Here is an 18484-nt window from a genome sequence, read left to right as displayed (position 1 = left end):
AATGTCTTGACTTGCACAACTGATCTATCCACCTGTTTATCTGTGCAGCGCCGCTGGAGGGCCAGTCCATCACAGGGCAACACAAAGACACACAGGACAACACACTCACACCTAAGGGCAATTTAGAGAAACCAATTAGCCTAACAGTCATGTTTTTGCACTGACGGAGGAAGTTGGAGTACCCAGAGAGAACCTACCCATGCACAGGGAGAACATGCATTTCCCATGCAGAAAGACCACGAGAGATTTAAAACCAGGACCTTTTTGCTGCAAGGCAACAGTGCAGCCCACTTGCATGACTTACTCATAGATTTAAATATTTCTGGCCTTTATTTCTTGTAATGTTTTTGATTTTGGCTTACAACTTTTGCAAAGGTTTCCTCAGCCTCTAACGGTCTCTAAAGTCTGGGTCAGTAGGGGACACAATAAGACTGCTGAGAGGAAGATGAGAAACACCCAACAATACAGATAACCTGCAGGCTGATATCAGAGCAAGCTGGGCTTCCATCACACCGCAGCAGAACCACAGGATGGTCGCCTCCATGCCACGCCGCATGGATGCAGTAATTCCTGCAAAGGGAGCCCAGACCAAGTATTGAGTGCATATAAATGCACATACTGCTCAGAGGCCTGACATTTCTGTTTTAAATACCATTTTTTAAAACTAATATTACAATTTTCTCGCACGGAAATTTGTGTTTTCCTTGTCTGTAAACCTGCAATCAGATTAGAAAAAAGAAATGCTTGAATTGTTTTAGTCTATATGAAACTATATTTGAGTTTCGCTTTCTAAAATGAGTCAGAAAAAAAAAATCTTTAACTTTTTCGTGATATTTTCTAACTATTTTCAGACGCCTCTGCATTTGGTGGTAAGGGAAAAGTAACTTGTTGGGACCATTTAATGCAAGTCATCGGGTGTTTTCCTCCGCGCATCCGACAGATGTCAGCTTTGCGCTGCAGATGTGGCTCCTCGCCAGGCGCTGGCGAGCGTGAGGAGGATGCTCTTTGGAGGAAACTCGGCGCTGGGACCCTAATCGCAACCGGGACGAGCTCCGCTTTATTTGGATGTTGAGGAAAAATGGCCTCCGGTAGAAGGAAGGAGAGGAAGCGGTCTCCACTCGTGGGTTTACGCATCGTCTGAGACATATGGATGCACACGGAGCGCCTCGCACCGACCTAGCTGACACATTGGGAGGCTATCGCGATCGTTCCCATCGAAGTATTTCGCCCCAGACGCCGCTCGCTGGTGAGTAGACCGCGGCTCCGCCGGAGCGGCCAGTTAGCATCGGGAGCTAGCCGCGGCTAGCACGGTTAGCATACACAGGAATGCACATCACGTCAGTTAAACAGCAACGGCGCCGCCACCCTTAGCGTTTCAGTAAATTAATAAAAAAAAAAAGTCGCCACCAACTCAACCGTCGCACCTTTAGCTGTCTTTATATTTCTTAAATGAAGAAAATAAAAAATAAACATTTATTATTAGGCGCCGCGGTGAGGTTTTGACAGTTGTCGCTCAGATGCTGCGATGCTAGCGCGATCAGCTGGTTAGCCTCGGAGCTAACGCGGTTGACTGGAGACGTTTCTGGCGACAAGCTGCGGGTCTGCAGCGGCGCTTCCCTCTGAGCTGGCGGGGCTGGCGGCAGGAAAACGGGCTGCTTAGCGGGGGGAAACCCCCCACAAGGACACTGGCGAGGATAACCTTGACAGGCTTTATTAGTCAACATCAATTTATCATGGTTGGCGAACCAAGTCATCTCCTACCATGGATGGCAGGCTCCTCTATATTCTCTATATTTCCTAAATTCTGGGTGTTTTTAAATGGACCAGGTTTGGCTTCCAGCTTTAATAACCGGTGGTCGCTTCTGGTCAGCGCCTTGTTTCTGGACGTTGGGCCCAGGATGTCTGCACACCTCTTAATTAACGCACAGCATCTTCATCCACGCCTTGTGTGAGGTATGTAATTACCAGCACTAAAAAAACAAACAGTATGACAAATCGAACGATTTATAAGCTATAAAAACATTAAAGTCACTTATTGCTTGTGTGAAGAGACATCTTTGAAATTTTACAATAATTAGAAATTATAAACCAAAATCACAGTTCTTTGGTATTGATCTTTAATGATTAGAATACAGGCCAGTTAATTGTCTTGTAAAGATCTTCCTGTTCAGCCAAAAAAAGACATATTTTCTACTGTAGAATACAGTTTGACATTTTAAAACCGCAACAGAGAATATTGTGACTTAAAATTTCTGCTTGTTTTATTTTTTTCTAATTAAAGGTAAAAGTTTCCCATTTTTGCTAGAATCCAGACCTCATTAAGGGACGTTTCTGCTCGTAAATCAGATCAGTTAATTCTTGTTTTTTTTTTAGGTAGTTGAGAACTTTACATAAAAAAACTGATCTACTGGTCTTTAGGTAAATCCTGGTTGTGTTTACATTGTTGTTGGTAATTCTTAAACCTTTAACCCACAATGACAAATAAACAGTTTGAGGGGACGGTGCAGTCGGTTTAATCACCGATTATCAAGGGATTGGAGCACAAAGGAGAGCTGAAGACTTTGTGATAGTTTACCCATTATTTGTATGATATTACAGTCTTCCTCTTTATTCTCGTTGCAATTGTTACTGAAGTCATGGTGAAAACCAAGAAGTTTAAGGCTGTTGCTTATCAGGACATAATGAAAAGGATTTGGTTTTTACCAGATTGCAAAATGTCTCTAAGTGCATAAGAACAGAATACCAACTCTCTCACCGGTATTATGTATTTGGCAACGTAAGGAAGTGGTCTAGCTTGTTAAAGCACCTTTAATTCATTTCTAGCATGACGCAGTTTAAGGCAGGACTCAGGAGTCAAACATGCGACCTCACGTTTAACTCTAAACGCTTACAGAAGAGTCCATCGTTGGTTCGATGACCGCAAAGTGCCTTTTCCTTGTGGAGGCAAAACAAACCCAGATCATCACACTTCCACCGCCTTGCCTGACAGGCGCTTTAATATTTTTGCACTCGTAGAATGTGTTAGGTTAGGTTTTTTTGTCCCATACATGGTGCTGTGCATTACGTCCAGAAATCTATTTGAAAGACATTATTCCAAATGTTTTGTGGTTTATTAAGATTCAGCGTTTCAAACCTAAGTCACGTTATTTTCCCTCGACCAAACAAGCCACCCATGTTCAGGGTTTTTGTTTTTTGTAGTCATGACCTTTAGTGACTAGCATGCTGAGTCCTCAAGGACCTGAAATGCAGCTCCTGGATCTTTCTGTCATTTCTCTGAGCACTGCACGGTCTGACCTTGGAGGGAGTTTGCTGGGACATTCACTCCTTGGAAGATTAGCAACTGGCTTAATTTATTTTCCTCCTGTGAATGTCCTTCCTCAATTGTAGAATGATGGACAGCAGCAGCTGCTTCTGCAGGATCATTCCTGATGTCCTTCCTCTTTGGTGTTGGGTGAACGCATACCTGTATGATCTGGAAAGACAAAATGCCCAAACTCTTTACAGTCACAGTGGCCGTCACAGTTGTTGAGAACCGATTCAGTGTCTGGGATTAAAAGAATATGACACAAAACCTAATGAGGAAAGAGAGAATTCTCCTTTATTGCTTAATTCTTTATTCATCAACATAGAGGCTTTTGACTGAAATCTGTCACATGATTTGTATATTTGGGTAATGGAGAAATATCTAAAAAAAATAGCATTGCAAAACCCTCGACTGACTTATGTAAGGTAAGATATGATTTTTGTCTGTTGCAGTATGAAGAAAAGATGAATCATCTACAGTAAACATACACGTGTGTTTAAGATGGCATTAACAGTGTCAACAGGGTGGTGTTATACAGCCTACGGTTGTCATGATACTAAAACTTCAAACTCCATAGTGATACCAGGAAAACTACATAAAACCGTTTTTGTTACTGTGGCAACATTTTTTATTTTTTTTGAAAAGGCACGGGGCTATTTCTGTTGAAGTGCAAAGAGTAAGATTAATTACAATATGAAAAATGTAACTTTAGCTTCCTTTTATTAGGAGAAAAGTAATAAGTGTGGGACAGGTCAGCCCTCGTTTAGAGAAATGTATAATTCAAAGCGTACCTCTCCCCAATGTGAAAGCATAACCCCACTCCTAGACACATTTTAAAAAAAAATGGCACCAAGGTGGGCAATGCCAAGAGATCCTGAGGGGTGGGGCTAAGTGTGGGGATGGTGGCGTTTAAGCGCGGTTATGGTCAGGACAAGGGAAAGTGACATGTTGAAACATGGAGCGTGACCAGGGCAATAATGGTGGTTTCGCTACGATTCGGTCCTTTGGGTTGGAGGTTTTAACCCCCCTTCCTCACCCGAGGTTGAGGGAGGCTTTGTGGAGCTCGGCGGCCATGAGCCTTATCAGTTTGAGCCGCTGGCTCAACGCCCTGACTCAGCAATGCCTGAAGCAGGAGCTTGTGAGGCAGTGGATGGGTGCAGTTTCAGAGTGGTGAAGTAATGTTAGCAGCATCGTCACATCGTTTCCCCGAGTCCCTTTTTGAATAACTGAGCATGCACAAGACCCGGCTTACCTGCTCTTCTACTCTTCAGGAGAATCGCATCATAATCTCCCAAATCCACTCCGGTCTTATTTCTTTCTACGGAGGCTTTCCTCTTCTTCTCATAAACATGAACGCAGTTCGCTTCTTGTGACTCTCAGCCATGGTCAAAGTCTACGGTGAGAGCAGTGGAGCTACAATGAACGGCTAACCGCTAAGCTAACTGCTAACCTAGCCGCTAAGCTAACCGGATACATAACCACTAGAAGTGCGTGTGCGCAGCCAGGAAGCTGAAACTATGAAGGAATGAGCACGGACACTGGCGTTACGTGAGCACGTCAGAATGATCGGCAGGTGGAACAACAATAGATAAGATGATAACCATGAAACTTAAGGGACAGAGGGGGATGAGAGCAGGAACAAAACTATGACAATCCAGGCCCTTCGGACCAAATCGCACACTGGTTATAGTTTTTACAGGCCTGCAGCTCCCGCAAAAAACAATTTAACCTCCTTTTTGTACATAAAGTATTTACCATTTTACCCAATATTACAAAAAGTGTTTCTGAACAGGATTATCAAGTATAGCTTTAAGACAAATATTGCAAAACTAAACAAGTTCACATAAAAGCGTAAAGGATTGCACAGTAACATTAAAGTGACACCATTGTATACAGTTTATCCGCGAAATAGTGTTAAAATACATTATGGAAGTATGTACCTTTTTAGATGTAGTCATACAGTTATTTCATTATCCATTTGCTTAGCGATTTGCTGATATTCCTGAGGGACAAATAATTATTCAGTAGAACATTGGATCTGAACAGGAGAGCAGAGAACGACAGAACCACGTCATTGAGTGACCGTGTCCATGAAGCTAAGATTTAAATGCCGTTAAATTATGTCGTCCAGGACAATTTCTTCTAAACTGTTCAGGGTACAGGAGCTTTACGGACCTTATGCTGTTCTCAAGAGTTAGCATGGGAGCTGCTGACCAGCGTTTTGCATGTTGCCATTCGTATTTTGATGATTTACCATTGGTGTGGTGATGTCCTCTGTGTCTTTGAGGTTTGAAGGCCTCCTTGGCATCACCCTAATTTCTTAGATTGTCTGTGAAATTTCAAGGCAGGCATCTGGCTAGGCTGCTCTAAATTGTCACTATTACGTCCACTCAGAACGGACAAAAGGATTCAGACACCAATAGCCAGAATAAAATTCAGTAGCTTTGCAAAGAGCTGCACAACAAAACCTCTACACATTTTTTTTAAAACTTAAAATGCCTGATAACATAATCCTAAACTAACATTGTCAAGTGAGATTCTCCTTTTTCTTAACTTTTTCTTAACAAGCCATAACCCCTCTTGCTCCTGGCGGTCAATCTGAATACTTGCTCCCCCATAGGAATTAAATTTTTTTTTTAATTAATTAAAAACCAGCCTTACTGTGACCTTAATTGTGATGCAATGTAGGAAAATTAGTGGATGGAGAGAACTCAGTAGACGAGTAGCTGAGGCTGCAAATATTTTTATCCTTCTTCTCTGTGTGGTGGTTTTTGTTTAACATAAATTAGGTTAACAGCCTTTATCAGTTCCAGGTCCCTCCAGCTACTACCTTTACCTGCAATAACCATAAAACATGCATACACGATGAACTTGTTTCCCTAAGTGTGCCCGAGGATAATGGCTGCAGATGTGGAGAGAAGAAGGCTCTATTCTACGTAGACTAAAAAACATGAATGGCAGCCGGCAGAAAAATGCAGTGAAGCAGTGCTTGTCAGCACTTTCCACCTTTTTTTTTTTTCTTTTTTTTTCACAACAGATGATCTTTTGAGTCAAATCTAATATAAAAACGATGTTATCTGAAGTGGTCTTTAATGTCGAGCATTTAGAGGAATTTGCACGTTGCTCTCAATGCTAAACTCTTTCCGTCTGGTTGTAACTTTATACTGAAATTAAGTTTATTTCTGCACAGAGCTGTGTGTGAAAGGACAGTAGCGTCACTGTGTGCTCGTACTGGAAGACTAACTTTGTTTTTGCTGTTTCTGTACCTTTTTATAGCTTCAGGCTTTATAATGAGTAATAAAGTGAACCGACCCACATTAACTCTTAAGTATCATACTTGGTGGCTTAAAAAAACACAACATGGTATGGAGATGTCCAGATCTGAAAGTTGTGGTTGAATTTTCAATCTCTTGCTTTTTGTAAAGCTTTATAATGCCAATACTAATTTAATCTAATTGTGACTTCTTTAATCTAATTGTGACTTCTCTTAAAGGACTGTAACATTAGATAAAGAGAGGCCATCCTCTAAATCCTTCTCTTTTTCCCTCGCATTCTTGACTTCAGCAAGCATTCTTGACTTTTTACAACCCATGATGCTTTGCATGAATAATGTGACCGACTTCATAGGAACAACATTCTTACATGTAAATGTTCTCTCACAGATCAAAATACAGATAGAAATATGTTAACATCGCCTTGTAACTCCACACATAACATGGGTTGTACGGTCATTGTCAAAGCAAATGCAGACGGCCGGCTGCTCCTGTGTCGTGAAATTAGGGCAATCTTGCAGCCACAAATGTGCAGCGTTCTGAAAGTAAATGTATATTTTAATGTTAATGCCATGCAAACATTGCTAATGAGAAAAAGATGCTCTCAGCAGACTCCCGCGTGGGACTACTGCTTCTCTGGATGCAATCATGCAGCTGCAGAGCGTTGCTTAGTGCCGCTCCAACCGGGCTGTTCGTCAAGCTAATAACAGCTAGCGTTAGCTTATGTTGTTTATGAGCTTTACAACTTTGCTGACGCATGTTGAAGAGCTTTAATGACCTTTCTATGTTGCTGTCAAGCGTCCGTGTTGCACTGTTCCGTGACGTACTGACCGTTAGGCTTAAAAAATTAGCCTAACGGTCTCATTTCAGAGTCAGTTTGACTACAACGGCACTGGTGAGAACCCTGAAATAAATCGTTCTAGATTAAAACAAAAAATACAAATAATGTTTGTATCATTGTTTATGCAAGAATGTCCCTCTACCGCACACGTATGACGCTGGTTCGATCGGCGGCCGTGAAGAACAATGTTTTTAACCATACTTTTAATCCAATAGTCATGTAGCAATTGTAGTCGCGTCAAAAATGACAGAAAAAATTTAGCTAAACTGCAAACCATTTACGGTACTTGGAACCTACAGCTAAGTATGATTAGCCGTAGTAATGAGCTCTTTGCTGTGTTACTGGGTTATACCTACAATCAACCCGACTGCATCACTATCAGGCAGAGATGCCGCCAGGAATTTTTGTTTTCATAACAAAAAAATCAAAATCATCCATATATAAATATATAATATGAAAATAAGGGCTGGGTATCATCTAGGATGAGCCGATTAGATGCGATTTTCGATGAGTAGCTGACGATACAATACGATTCTCTTGTACTTCCTCGCTGTAAACAGTAATGATGTTCTGTAACAACGCCCCCTAGGGGTTGGGAGGTATATCGATATTGAAAGCCAGAATATCGATACTAAATTGTTTTAAAAACATTGATATTTATCTTTATATCGATTTTTATGCACAGTCCTAATATATATAGACAATCATTGATAAGCAGCAGAGGACAGCCGTTATGATCGAGTGAAGTAAACATCAGGAAAAATTAGCACGAGAAGCTGAAGAAATACCAAGGAGCCCAGGGAAGAACTACAAAGAACCTGGAAGGTGAAGACAACCGTGGTGGTCATCGGAGCACTTGGAGCAGTAACCCCCACTCTGGAGAAGTGGCTCCAACAGAAACCTGGAGAAACATCAGACACCTCAGTCCAGAAGAACACAATCTTAGAACAGCTAAGATCCTAAGAGGAACCCTGAAGCTCCCAGGCCTCTGTTAGAGGACCCCAGCTGGAGAAATGGAGAGCCACCCAGCTGCTCAGGAGTACGAGGAGTTGATGAGAGAGCAGTTTATTTATTTATTTATTTATTTATTTATATATAAAGTATATATAAATCTTCTTTTTTTTGGGGGGGCCCTTGTCAGTCAGGGACCCTTGGCTTTGTCCCGCCTTTCTCCCCAGGTCACTAATATTGCAATATTTTTTAAAATGAACACATTATTACCTAGTTCACATTTTAAATTGCCTTTGGTGTTTTTAATTGAGTGATAACCTTGGCTAGCGTCGGTCTCCACATTTATTCCCTTCAGAATGTTGATAATTTTCTCTGAAGTTGCCTAAAGGCTGCAAGTATCTCCAAATCCAGCACGTTCCATGACAAACGGAGGTTGGAGGTTCAACGGGATAAAACAACAACTTAACCTGTAATGTGTTCAGAGCTGCAGACATGTCTCAACATGTCGTTGAAAATACAGCTCCCCATTAACGAGCTTCCCTCTTTCCCTCTAGTGACTCAATTTTTAAATCCTTACTGATACTAAAAATATCTAACTTCAAGTCGTCACACATTAACCGCGTGAACGTTGAAGGCTGTCGTTAATGTGAAAATGGTGGCGGTTAAGCACGGTGCATTCACTGATCAGGAAAAAGGTTGTATTTTTGGATTTCTGATCCACAGGTCAACAATGGTCTAGGTCAGAGGTTTATCCAGTCCTGGGGAGCCACTGTGTTACATGTTTCTCTGCTCCCACACACCTGAAACGTATGATTGCATTCCTTCCTCAGCAGCCATTTAGGGCTGCACAGGTCTCTTCATCACCAATTCATTAAGATTAAAGTGTGTGGAGGCAGTGAAACCTAAAACATGCAGGAAAACCGGGTCCTGAGGACCGGAAATAAAAACCACTGGTGTAGCTGAAATGTGGGCCCTTTTGTCATGTAAGAGCTCACCAACTATTTAGTTCCCCTTTTTGTTGTGTTTACCAGACCTTTTTTTTTTTTTTAAGGGAAAAGCTCCAAACTTGCATGACTTGTAACTTTAGCCCGGGGTTCTTCCATTCTTCTGCTTTTCTCCCGCTCAGCTTTCGTTGTCTGCAGGCATGGTAACATGAAACTCCTGTCAGCAGCTGAGTTGGCTTTCACTGCTGGGCTTAAAACAAAGGTTGCCTTAACACGAACACACACATCTTTCATCTTAAGTTTTCCTTCATTTTGCTCTGTCTGAGGAGGTTATCACAGGGTAAGAAATACCCTAAAAGTGTATTATTTGATATTAGTACACACTAGGGCTGGACGATAATTCAATAACGATATTTATCGATCGCTAGACGTATATAGATGATAATAAAAAAAGGGATAATAAAAAAGTGTGTGTGTATATATATATATATATATATATATATATATATATATATATATATATATATATATATATATATATATATATATTAATTATTGACTAGAATGCAATATATAATGTAGGTTAATATTACAATCATTGCATCCTCCCAGGCTGTCACCAAGCTCCGCCCCTTCAATGAGCACGCTTTCTTTTTTAAAAACCTTCAGTTTGGTAGAAAGTTGGTTGAACAAAGAGTTGAGTTTCAATTCAGTTTGTCTGTATCTAAAAATAAGTCGCTAAACAACAGCATACAATGCCCAGGATTGCACTTAAAATTTATGTTTTGGATTTGTTTTTAATTATTGATATCGATCAATATGATTTCTATTTTATCAATATGCTTTTTTTCTATATTTTCCAGCCCTAGTACACATTTAGAAATATGAGTGCGTCTTCTTTTACAGCTTTGGTGATGTACTGTAACAGTAGATTTTATCAGAGCATTTGCATTTCAGTGCTGCCCTGGAATAAACAGTCGCTTCATGGTCCTAATATTGCAAAACAGGTTCAACAGATCCCAGGTTACTTTCAGGGATCAGGCTTAACTATCCCCAACAATCAATACCTCGTTTACACATGTTAAAAATCTTGAAGTCGTGTCAAACAGGTTCGGGTGGAATAAAGAAGACAAATTGGAATAAAAAAAACTGAGAGGACACTTAGGTTAAAAAATAAGACTAAGTAACTGAGCTAATCTGCCTGTGCAATTTCTGAGTTATCGGGTCATCATCAATAGATTAACCACTAGCCTGAGATGTGACATTTCTCCCAGAGATTTCATTGAGTTGATTAGAATGCAGCTTTCATCTGCTATTAAGAAATGATGAAAGGAAAGGTTTTAGCGTTAATTTTTGAGATAATCACAACTCCTAAACACACTATGCACCAAATGATCTGTAAGGATAAAATAAATGTATTTGAGAAAGCAATGGTACAGTATTTCAGTTGTCTAAGCTCATATTCTGACAAACAGACTCAATATTATTATCAATAAAGGTGCGATGTTTTTAAGTCAAAAAAGAAAAGGGCAGGACTGATTTGCATGTGAACATCCAGGAAAAACACCAAGAGGTTTTGATGGTACATTGTCTTTTTGTTTTTTCACACATTAAGTTTTAATACATAGCTGGTGGATAATTGCTTTCTAGTTCATATGTTGCCGTCTTCCTTTTTAGAAAGTGTGTTAATCAGTTTAGATGTGTCCATCTGTAAATTAGTAATTATGCACTAATTTGTCCAATGCCCAAATCAGGCTGCCAGTTTCTGCTTTTCTTTCAGCTCTTGATCGACCCATCCCAATTTTTTTCCAACGTTTCTTCTTATGGGCTACGCAAAATTTGGAAGAAACCTGATACTGTTGATGAATATTGTGATTAACCCACATTTCTCCGATCTCGTACCTTCATCACAGTGTCCCAACCACTCTGACTTTTAAATATTTACATCAGGTAGGGGCATTTGCATACATGGAACATGAACCATTATTTCATACCAAATACTGGATCCAAGTAGTCCTTCAGAACTGCAATATTGCACGCATGGATATTGCTATGAGCAGTTGTGATTACATGTATTGTGAAGCTGTAAGTACAACACATAAAAGATACACTGTGTGGTATTTATGAGATTTTCAAAGTATTTTACTTACTTGGGTAAACGTCTGGGGTGTAAAGCTGCATAAAACACACAAGACGAGATGACAGACAATATTGAGTTCATGAGATGGGTTGATAATTATTTCAAGAGCTCCAGTAGCTATTTATGGCGTGCGCTGTGATTGTAACGTAGCAGAACTTACCCCGAGATAGGAGTAGACGGTAAACGTACATTTAATTTCTGTATTGTCTGTCACCCTGTTGCATTTATTGTTTCTACTGGAAACCCCAAAGGCTGCAAATTATAAATATTTGAGGGTGTCTTCTGTTGAAACGTCAACACGTGAAGCCATATTGATCACAACTAGCTAGCGCTCTCAAGATAACGGGAAATGTTTACACTTCTGGCAAAGAATATCAGAATATTCAGTTAAGCCAAAATAATTTATACCTCAGACCAATTAAGACTTAAAGCTTCTCTCATTATACTAAGATGCTGGGTTATGATAGGAAATGAGACAGGCATTAAATATAGAAGGGATATCCCTTTTGAAATGAGTCTGTTTTGTAAACATATACTTCCTCCTCAATAATTGGCTGAAAAGTTTGTACTAGTAATACAGCAATCAAGCTCTTCTAATAACTGCTGAGCAGGTTTTAAAATTTTTCCCACTGGTAATGTGACGCTTTATCTTTGGGGACAAGCTCCCCAGTCTTTGAGCTTGGATGACCTCCTTGCCATCACCCTAATCTTTAGCTCTTGTCACAGATTCTCTAACAGACTCAAGTAAGGACTTTGGCTGAGCTGCTCTCAAACTTTAATATTACTTTTAGCGTGTCGATAAATTTTAAAGATTTCTTTAAATCTATATCTGCAAGAGGTATGAATCGTTTTGGGCTTAACTGCAAAACATTATTAAACTGATTTTATTGTGAAACAGAAAATCAACAATGATTTCTACTGCTGCCAAAGCAAAATACTACATTGGTAATGACAGTTGTATATTAGCTGAAATATAAATTTTTATTGCTGATAAGTCTGAATAGTTTAGATTTTTTGTAATATTTAATTACAAAAACCAAACTATACAGCATCAAAAATCATAAAAGGATGATAAATGTGAAGACAAGGTAGGAACCAGTACTGGTTTATTTGAAGCATGTGGAAAAATACTATGCAATTAAGAAATAAATATAAATATTAACACTACAAAATTAGGTATTGCTGTTCAGATGTGTACCTAAAAAGGAAAACATGGATATAAAAAGGTAACTCTTTCAAATGAAAGAGACAAGTTCTCTTCATACAACATTTCAGAGAAATCTGAGAATTTGACTACACAGAGCTGTTCCTTATTATACTTGAACTGCATTTTACTTAAATATAAGTAGAAACATTTTAGTAGTGCAGCTACTCCTACATAAAAAAATGAAAGGAAAGCTTTATACAGCAGAGACTAATCTTATGATCTGATATTACATTTTATTCATGCAATTCCCTCCTTGTGCTGCAGCACTTTGAGCTTGGATTAGGCTGCTGTTATTGATTAGATGTAACTATGAAGCTACATTTAAATCTTGTGGATAATGCAGCACAAGTCCGTTGCAGATTGAAGTCTCAGAGAACAGACAGCGCTTCCTTGGGTCTACTGAATTGCATCACAAACAGGAAGATGAAGTGGAACGTGTGTTATATTCCTGTTAGTAAAGAACGTGTCAGACGGCAGACTTTAGCCGTCACAGTTTAAACTGTGCAAACATGTCAAGTTCAGCCAAAAAAAACATTGTTTGGAGGAACTTTTCCTACAAATGCAGATGGACAAAAAAAAAAAAAAATGCTAAACAATCCCAAATGCTATGCTAATGCTACATGCTAACACTACAAGCCAGCGCTACTGGCTAGCGCCACGGCCGTCATGCTAACGCTTGAGAACAGCATAAGGTTAGTAAAGCTCCTGTATCCTCAACAGTGAAGAAGAGTCTGTGCTCACCTGTTGAGATGCAACGTTCTACTGAATGATAATTTGTCCCTCAGGAATATCAGCAAATAGATAAGACAATGGATAATGAAATAACTGCATGACTACATCTAAGGTGCTGTGTCCTGGGATTAAAAAAGGTTACAATGGAGGAGTGGTGGTTTAGTGGTTAGCCCAGGACGATTGCATCCTGGAAAGGTTCCTAGTTCCTGGGTCAGAATCCCACAGACTGGCGCTCTAAGTCCCTGAACAAGACCCTTAGCCCCAGAAAGCCTCCTGGGCGCTGCTCAGTGGCAACCATCCACTCCCTGAGGGTCGGGTTAAATGCTGAAGACACATTTCATTGGAATGTACAAAAAGTTGCAATGACAAAGAGGATTATTACTATCATTCTTGGTTACGGATGCATCGAAATGAAAAATGTTGGGCAATATTGATATTAAATTCTAATTTTGCTGTTATGTTCAAAAATCGATATTTACCAATCTTATTAATATACGTCTCCCTACGCTTTCGGGACTGGGAAGAAACACTAACAATGCTGATGTGGCTCTTCTGCTTCAGTTAAACACCCCATAATACCGCGTTGCATCACTAGCTATGTTTACATGCGCAAAATTTCACGATCGGATTGAAATGTATTTGGATTAAAAAAAAATAAAAAATAATCGGATTGTACCGTTTATATGGGCACACAATCAATTAATCTGATCATATGTGCGAGTTTATGCGCCTGCCGTTATTCAGAATAGAACCATTTTGATATGCGCAGTTATCAAATAAAAAAAAAACAAAAACAGAACTACTACTTCTGTCTTTGCTGAACAACACAAAATACCAACCAAAGCAGTATTGTACGAGTTTGTCTTCCAAGATGTCGCTCTTACATCGGACGCTCTCCCGTCAGTTTGCCACGTTGGAATAACTTGATCCTGTCAAGCGTTTACATGCATGTCGATTGATTTATCAATCGACATAAACCTCCCCCCTCATTCAGAATACAATTTCATTCCAATTGAGCTTAACCCGATCACAGTATTTGCATGACACATTTTTATTCCGATTTCTTTTGTCCACGTAAACGTAGCTACTTTCACGCGGCCAAACAAACACACCAACAACAACAAGGCGGAAATAAACATCCGTTGTTTACACCGGCCCAGTTTTACTTATCCGACCAATACCAGTGGATGAGAAATGACTAACGTTTGAAGTTAATGCTGATAATTTTTCTCTTTTCTTATTTCTAATTAGCCCACAGGGAATTATTTTGCACGTTTCGAGAGCCACCACACATAACCACGTTGGTTAACGTTCAATATTCTCAGTGAGCAGTTTCATTATTATATGGTTTGTTGTTGAAAACGTTTGTTTCTAGTTCTTCTTCTATACCACAGAGGTGTGTTGTTGTAGTTTAAAGGCTGTTGGAGCCAAATATAGAAGGCAGTAACCAGGGTGTGTTATGTTTCCTCATTACCATAAACACTGGTGCGGCTGCTCATTTTGAGTCAGCCTGAAAAACCACAAACTGTTAATCTCCATCTGAAGTTACATAACTAATTCTGACTCCTGTTTGAGAATTATGCCCTTCAAACTTGCTTTGCAGAACTATTTCAGGAATCACGGGAACTGTGTTAAAAATTAAACAGAATAGTTAAAGTTTTTGTAAACTGTTTTTTTTTTTTACCCCAGAAGGAACCAAAAGCGATAACAGGAAGTCAGTTTACTGCTAAACAGGCAGTAGAACCAATAGAATCATGTCTTTACTTGGTTATTGTTGTTCATTTATTGTGTTGGTTAAAGTTGAGGCTAATTTATCCATTTAAACACCTTCAGGGATTTCATGACCGGCTATAGAGCTGTGAAAGCAGGGCAATGGTCTATAGACTAGACAGATGGAGAATGACACATTCCCATTCTGTTTATTGCTGTATTTTACTTTTATGTGTTTTTCATAAACTCCAGCAAGTGGTCACATTGGATCATATTGTAAAATTCGCAGTATACACATATAAACTATTCAGCTGCAGTTTCAGTTCTTAAGCCATTCTGGCTACTAACTCCTTAAGGCTGTATAACAACAGGCTTTTCTCTCGCCACACTTAAAGTGTCTGATACTGATTGGTGTTTTGTTTTATTGCTTATTTTCAATCGTCCACTGTATTTTTATTCTTGCTGGTGGCAGTGTGAAGAATGTTTTGTTTTCCCTGCTGGACTCATTTTATATGTGCCTCTGGTATAAACCGCATTTCAGAGTCATCTTAAGAGCCCTTTACATACGAGTAAATTTTATCCTTCACTAAAAAAACAAAACCAAAATCTAAATAGCAGCGTTTTAATAGGGATCATCCACATGAATTTGCAAGGTTCTAAAAATTAGAGATGACCCAATCCACGATTTTTGGGCTACCTTCTGATCACCGCCCATCTACTGGAGGCTAATGTGGCTAATCATAAGATTCTGAGCAAATGAAATGTAACAGAGAGACAGCTGCTGCTGAATAAATTAGCATGGACCAGATACTTGTTTACACTGTAAAAATAGGTTCGGATGGACCAAACCCATGTTTGTTTTGAAACAAAATTTATTTTTCATATTTTACTTAGTAGTAAAATCTATATCATCAGCAAATTGATGACTGTAGGAGGAACGTGTGAATTGAGGCTAAATGTCGCGGGTGAAAAAACAGAGTGAGAACTGAGAACATTTATGTCCATTTCTGGTGTCACAATCTAATCTCGGTTTTCTGTTTGGTATTTATTTTATTTTTTTAATGTGGCTTAACTAAGAGGCGATGTATTGATGTGTCGCCAGGCTTGACTTATTCGTCTGGAGATATGTTCAGGCCCACAATGAGTTTTTCAATTTTTACATAACTTTTGTCACATTTTTAACAATTTTCACCTAATTCTGAAGTGGAAAAAAAATATATACAGTTAAAATAAACCAGAATAGTCTTAATCAGGACTAAAAGGTTAATTTAATTGAGCTAATTTCTGTCAGTCGTCCATCCCCTCCTCCTGAGTAAATGGTACATTCCTCTCTGTGTTATGGCTTTGGTGCTCAACGCTCCACCCTCTCCTCTCGTTCTAAAGCTCTCTACACCCCACCCGGTGTCAGGGGGGGATCAGCTGTGCCAGTCCCGGCAGACCACACACACACACACACACACACACACACACACACACACACACACACACACACACACACACAGTGTGCTCAGTGGAAAACAAAGCCTCTGGCACTGCCAGTGAAGACGATCCCTGCCTCCGCGCTCCGTGCATCCGTCCTTAGCATGTGCCGTTCTGATGCTGGCGAGAGGGAATGGCGTGACGCCGCCATCGCCTGGGCATATCAGAACGGGCCGATTTTTTGCCTTTTTTGAAGGAATGTTTTTGTCTCTCCTGGTGCTGAAGAGTTGAAATGCTTGCAGAGCGCAGAGAGAACAGCAGGTAGGAAAAATCAGAGCTGGGTGCTAAGCTTGTCTCTGTGGTGACTGTCACTTTGTTTACTCACTTCACCGATATAGCAACAGACCAGTTTACACGTTATTGATCGTCAGAGCGTTTATTTTCTGTCCTTTCGTCACTGCAGAGGCAGCTGTAATATGTATTTAACAAACTGCTCTGATGTCTCTGTTGCCACCATTTGCTGAATAGTCATATGAAGGCTGTGTGCATCATTAACGCTGAATCACAAATTTAACATGAAAAAAACTAATCTGTAGCAGCTGTTGTAATATTTAACTCAATAAAGTCGTATAACAACTGTTGCTGATTAATGCTGGTACAGGGTAAGAGACAGGCAAGATGAGAATAAAGCCGTTTTGAAATCCATGTCAAACTCTTAAAACTACCAAATACTGAACTGCATATTTAAGGTTAATAATATTATGTTGTACAATGTGATCAGAAAATTCGTTAAAAAGTCACATAACATCTTGAAATTAACTCTAAAATGGCTTTAAAACAGCAGAAAGCACAGTTTTGGAAAAGCCAATTATTTCCAACCTTATCACTCAATCTTTGATAACGTCAGCAAGAGAGATGCTCATCATCCTTAATTCAGATAATAAGCTATGCGATGGCCAATGCCACACAGGCAATAGTGGCATCATCACTCTGTTCTGCCATTTTAGACAGAACACACATGGAAAAAAACACAATAGATTAACTGTATTTGTTCTATCGCTTATCCCTAACTGGAAGTAGTATCAACATTTTGAATTGGCCCAGACAGAGTCCTGACTTTTACTCTGTTGGAAGATCTGTGAAGGAAGCTAAAGATGACCTCAAAGCTCCAAACCTCAAAGATTTGGAGCTTCTCACCAAAGATGAATCTTAATCCGTCTCATTTTCTGTCCTGAATACATTTCTTGGTTGGTTGAAAATTTGTTGAACCCTTAAAGGTGCATAGCCACGTTATTTGACCCTTTTTTTTTATTAATACATCAGCAGCTCACTCTGGTTGCATGCAAAGTGTTTATGAAAGATTATCACTGCTGGCGTATTAGTTATTATTTTGGTGTTTTATGCTTTGTTTTTGCTCAATTCGTTAGTAAATAAAGCCTTTTTGTTTATTTATAATAACAGAAGTACATACTGCACATGTGCAGTAGGGGATAAAACAAGGAAGTGGCTAACATCTATTAGCATCTCTGAGCAAAACAATAAACAATGTCCCAAGATCCAACAAAAAAAACTAAAATTTATCATTCCAAGAGGGAAAAGACTGGAATGTATCTGGGAATACAGTCTGAATGTTGGTGTTCACTGAAGCGAACCCTAAACCTGCCGAGGTTTAGATGTCACACAGGGTTGACTGACATGAATAAATCTTCTGATATGAGGCTCTAAAAGTTGCTGTAGATCGTTTTATTTAATTAATAACGGTTGGTCTTCGATCACGCCGTGCTGCTGCTTTACTGAGAGATATTGCAGAGGATCAGGCTTGGTCCGGCATTATTTACAAGTGATTTATTATTTAAGCAAACCGGCATTATGATAGTTCTGCAATACTGCCACTAGATGTCTGTTTATATCTGCTCATCGTACCCATTGTGGGGCTATATTTAGCCTAAAAAAGAACCATCAAA

At 39.5% G+C, this 18484-nt stretch overlaps 1 protein-coding gene across 7 annotated transcripts in view; it reads left to right on the top strand.

Moving 5' to 3' along the window:
• The first annotated feature begins 981 nt into the window (after positions 1–981).
• The window catches only part of wdfy3 (WD repeat and FYVE domain containing 3), a 161496-nt gene continuing 143993 nt past the window's right edge, over positions 982–18484 (top strand). For 6 of the 7 annotated variants that reach the window (XM_036144346.1, XM_036144341.1, XM_036144342.1 and 3 more), the window contains exon 1: positions 16758–16841. In XM_036144346.1, coding sequence (XP_036000239.1) covers positions 16813–16841 — 29 coding nt within the window. In that variant the 5' untranslated portion in view covers positions 16758–16812. Of the gene's footprint in view, positions 1247–16757; positions 16842–18484 lie in introns of those variants that run through there. The other variant, XM_036144345.1, reaches the window with a different exon arrangement.

Source organism: Fundulus heteroclitus, chromosome 12 (assembly GCF_011125445.2).
Source record: "Fundulus heteroclitus isolate FHET01 chromosome 12, MU-UCD_Fhet_4.1, whole genome shotgun sequence".
Taxonomy (NCBI): domain Eukaryota; kingdom Metazoa; phylum Chordata; class Actinopteri; order Cyprinodontiformes; family Fundulidae; genus Fundulus; species Fundulus heteroclitus.
The sequence above is the reverse complement of the archived record's forward strand: the minus strand, read 5'-3'. Positions and strand labels throughout refer to the sequence as shown.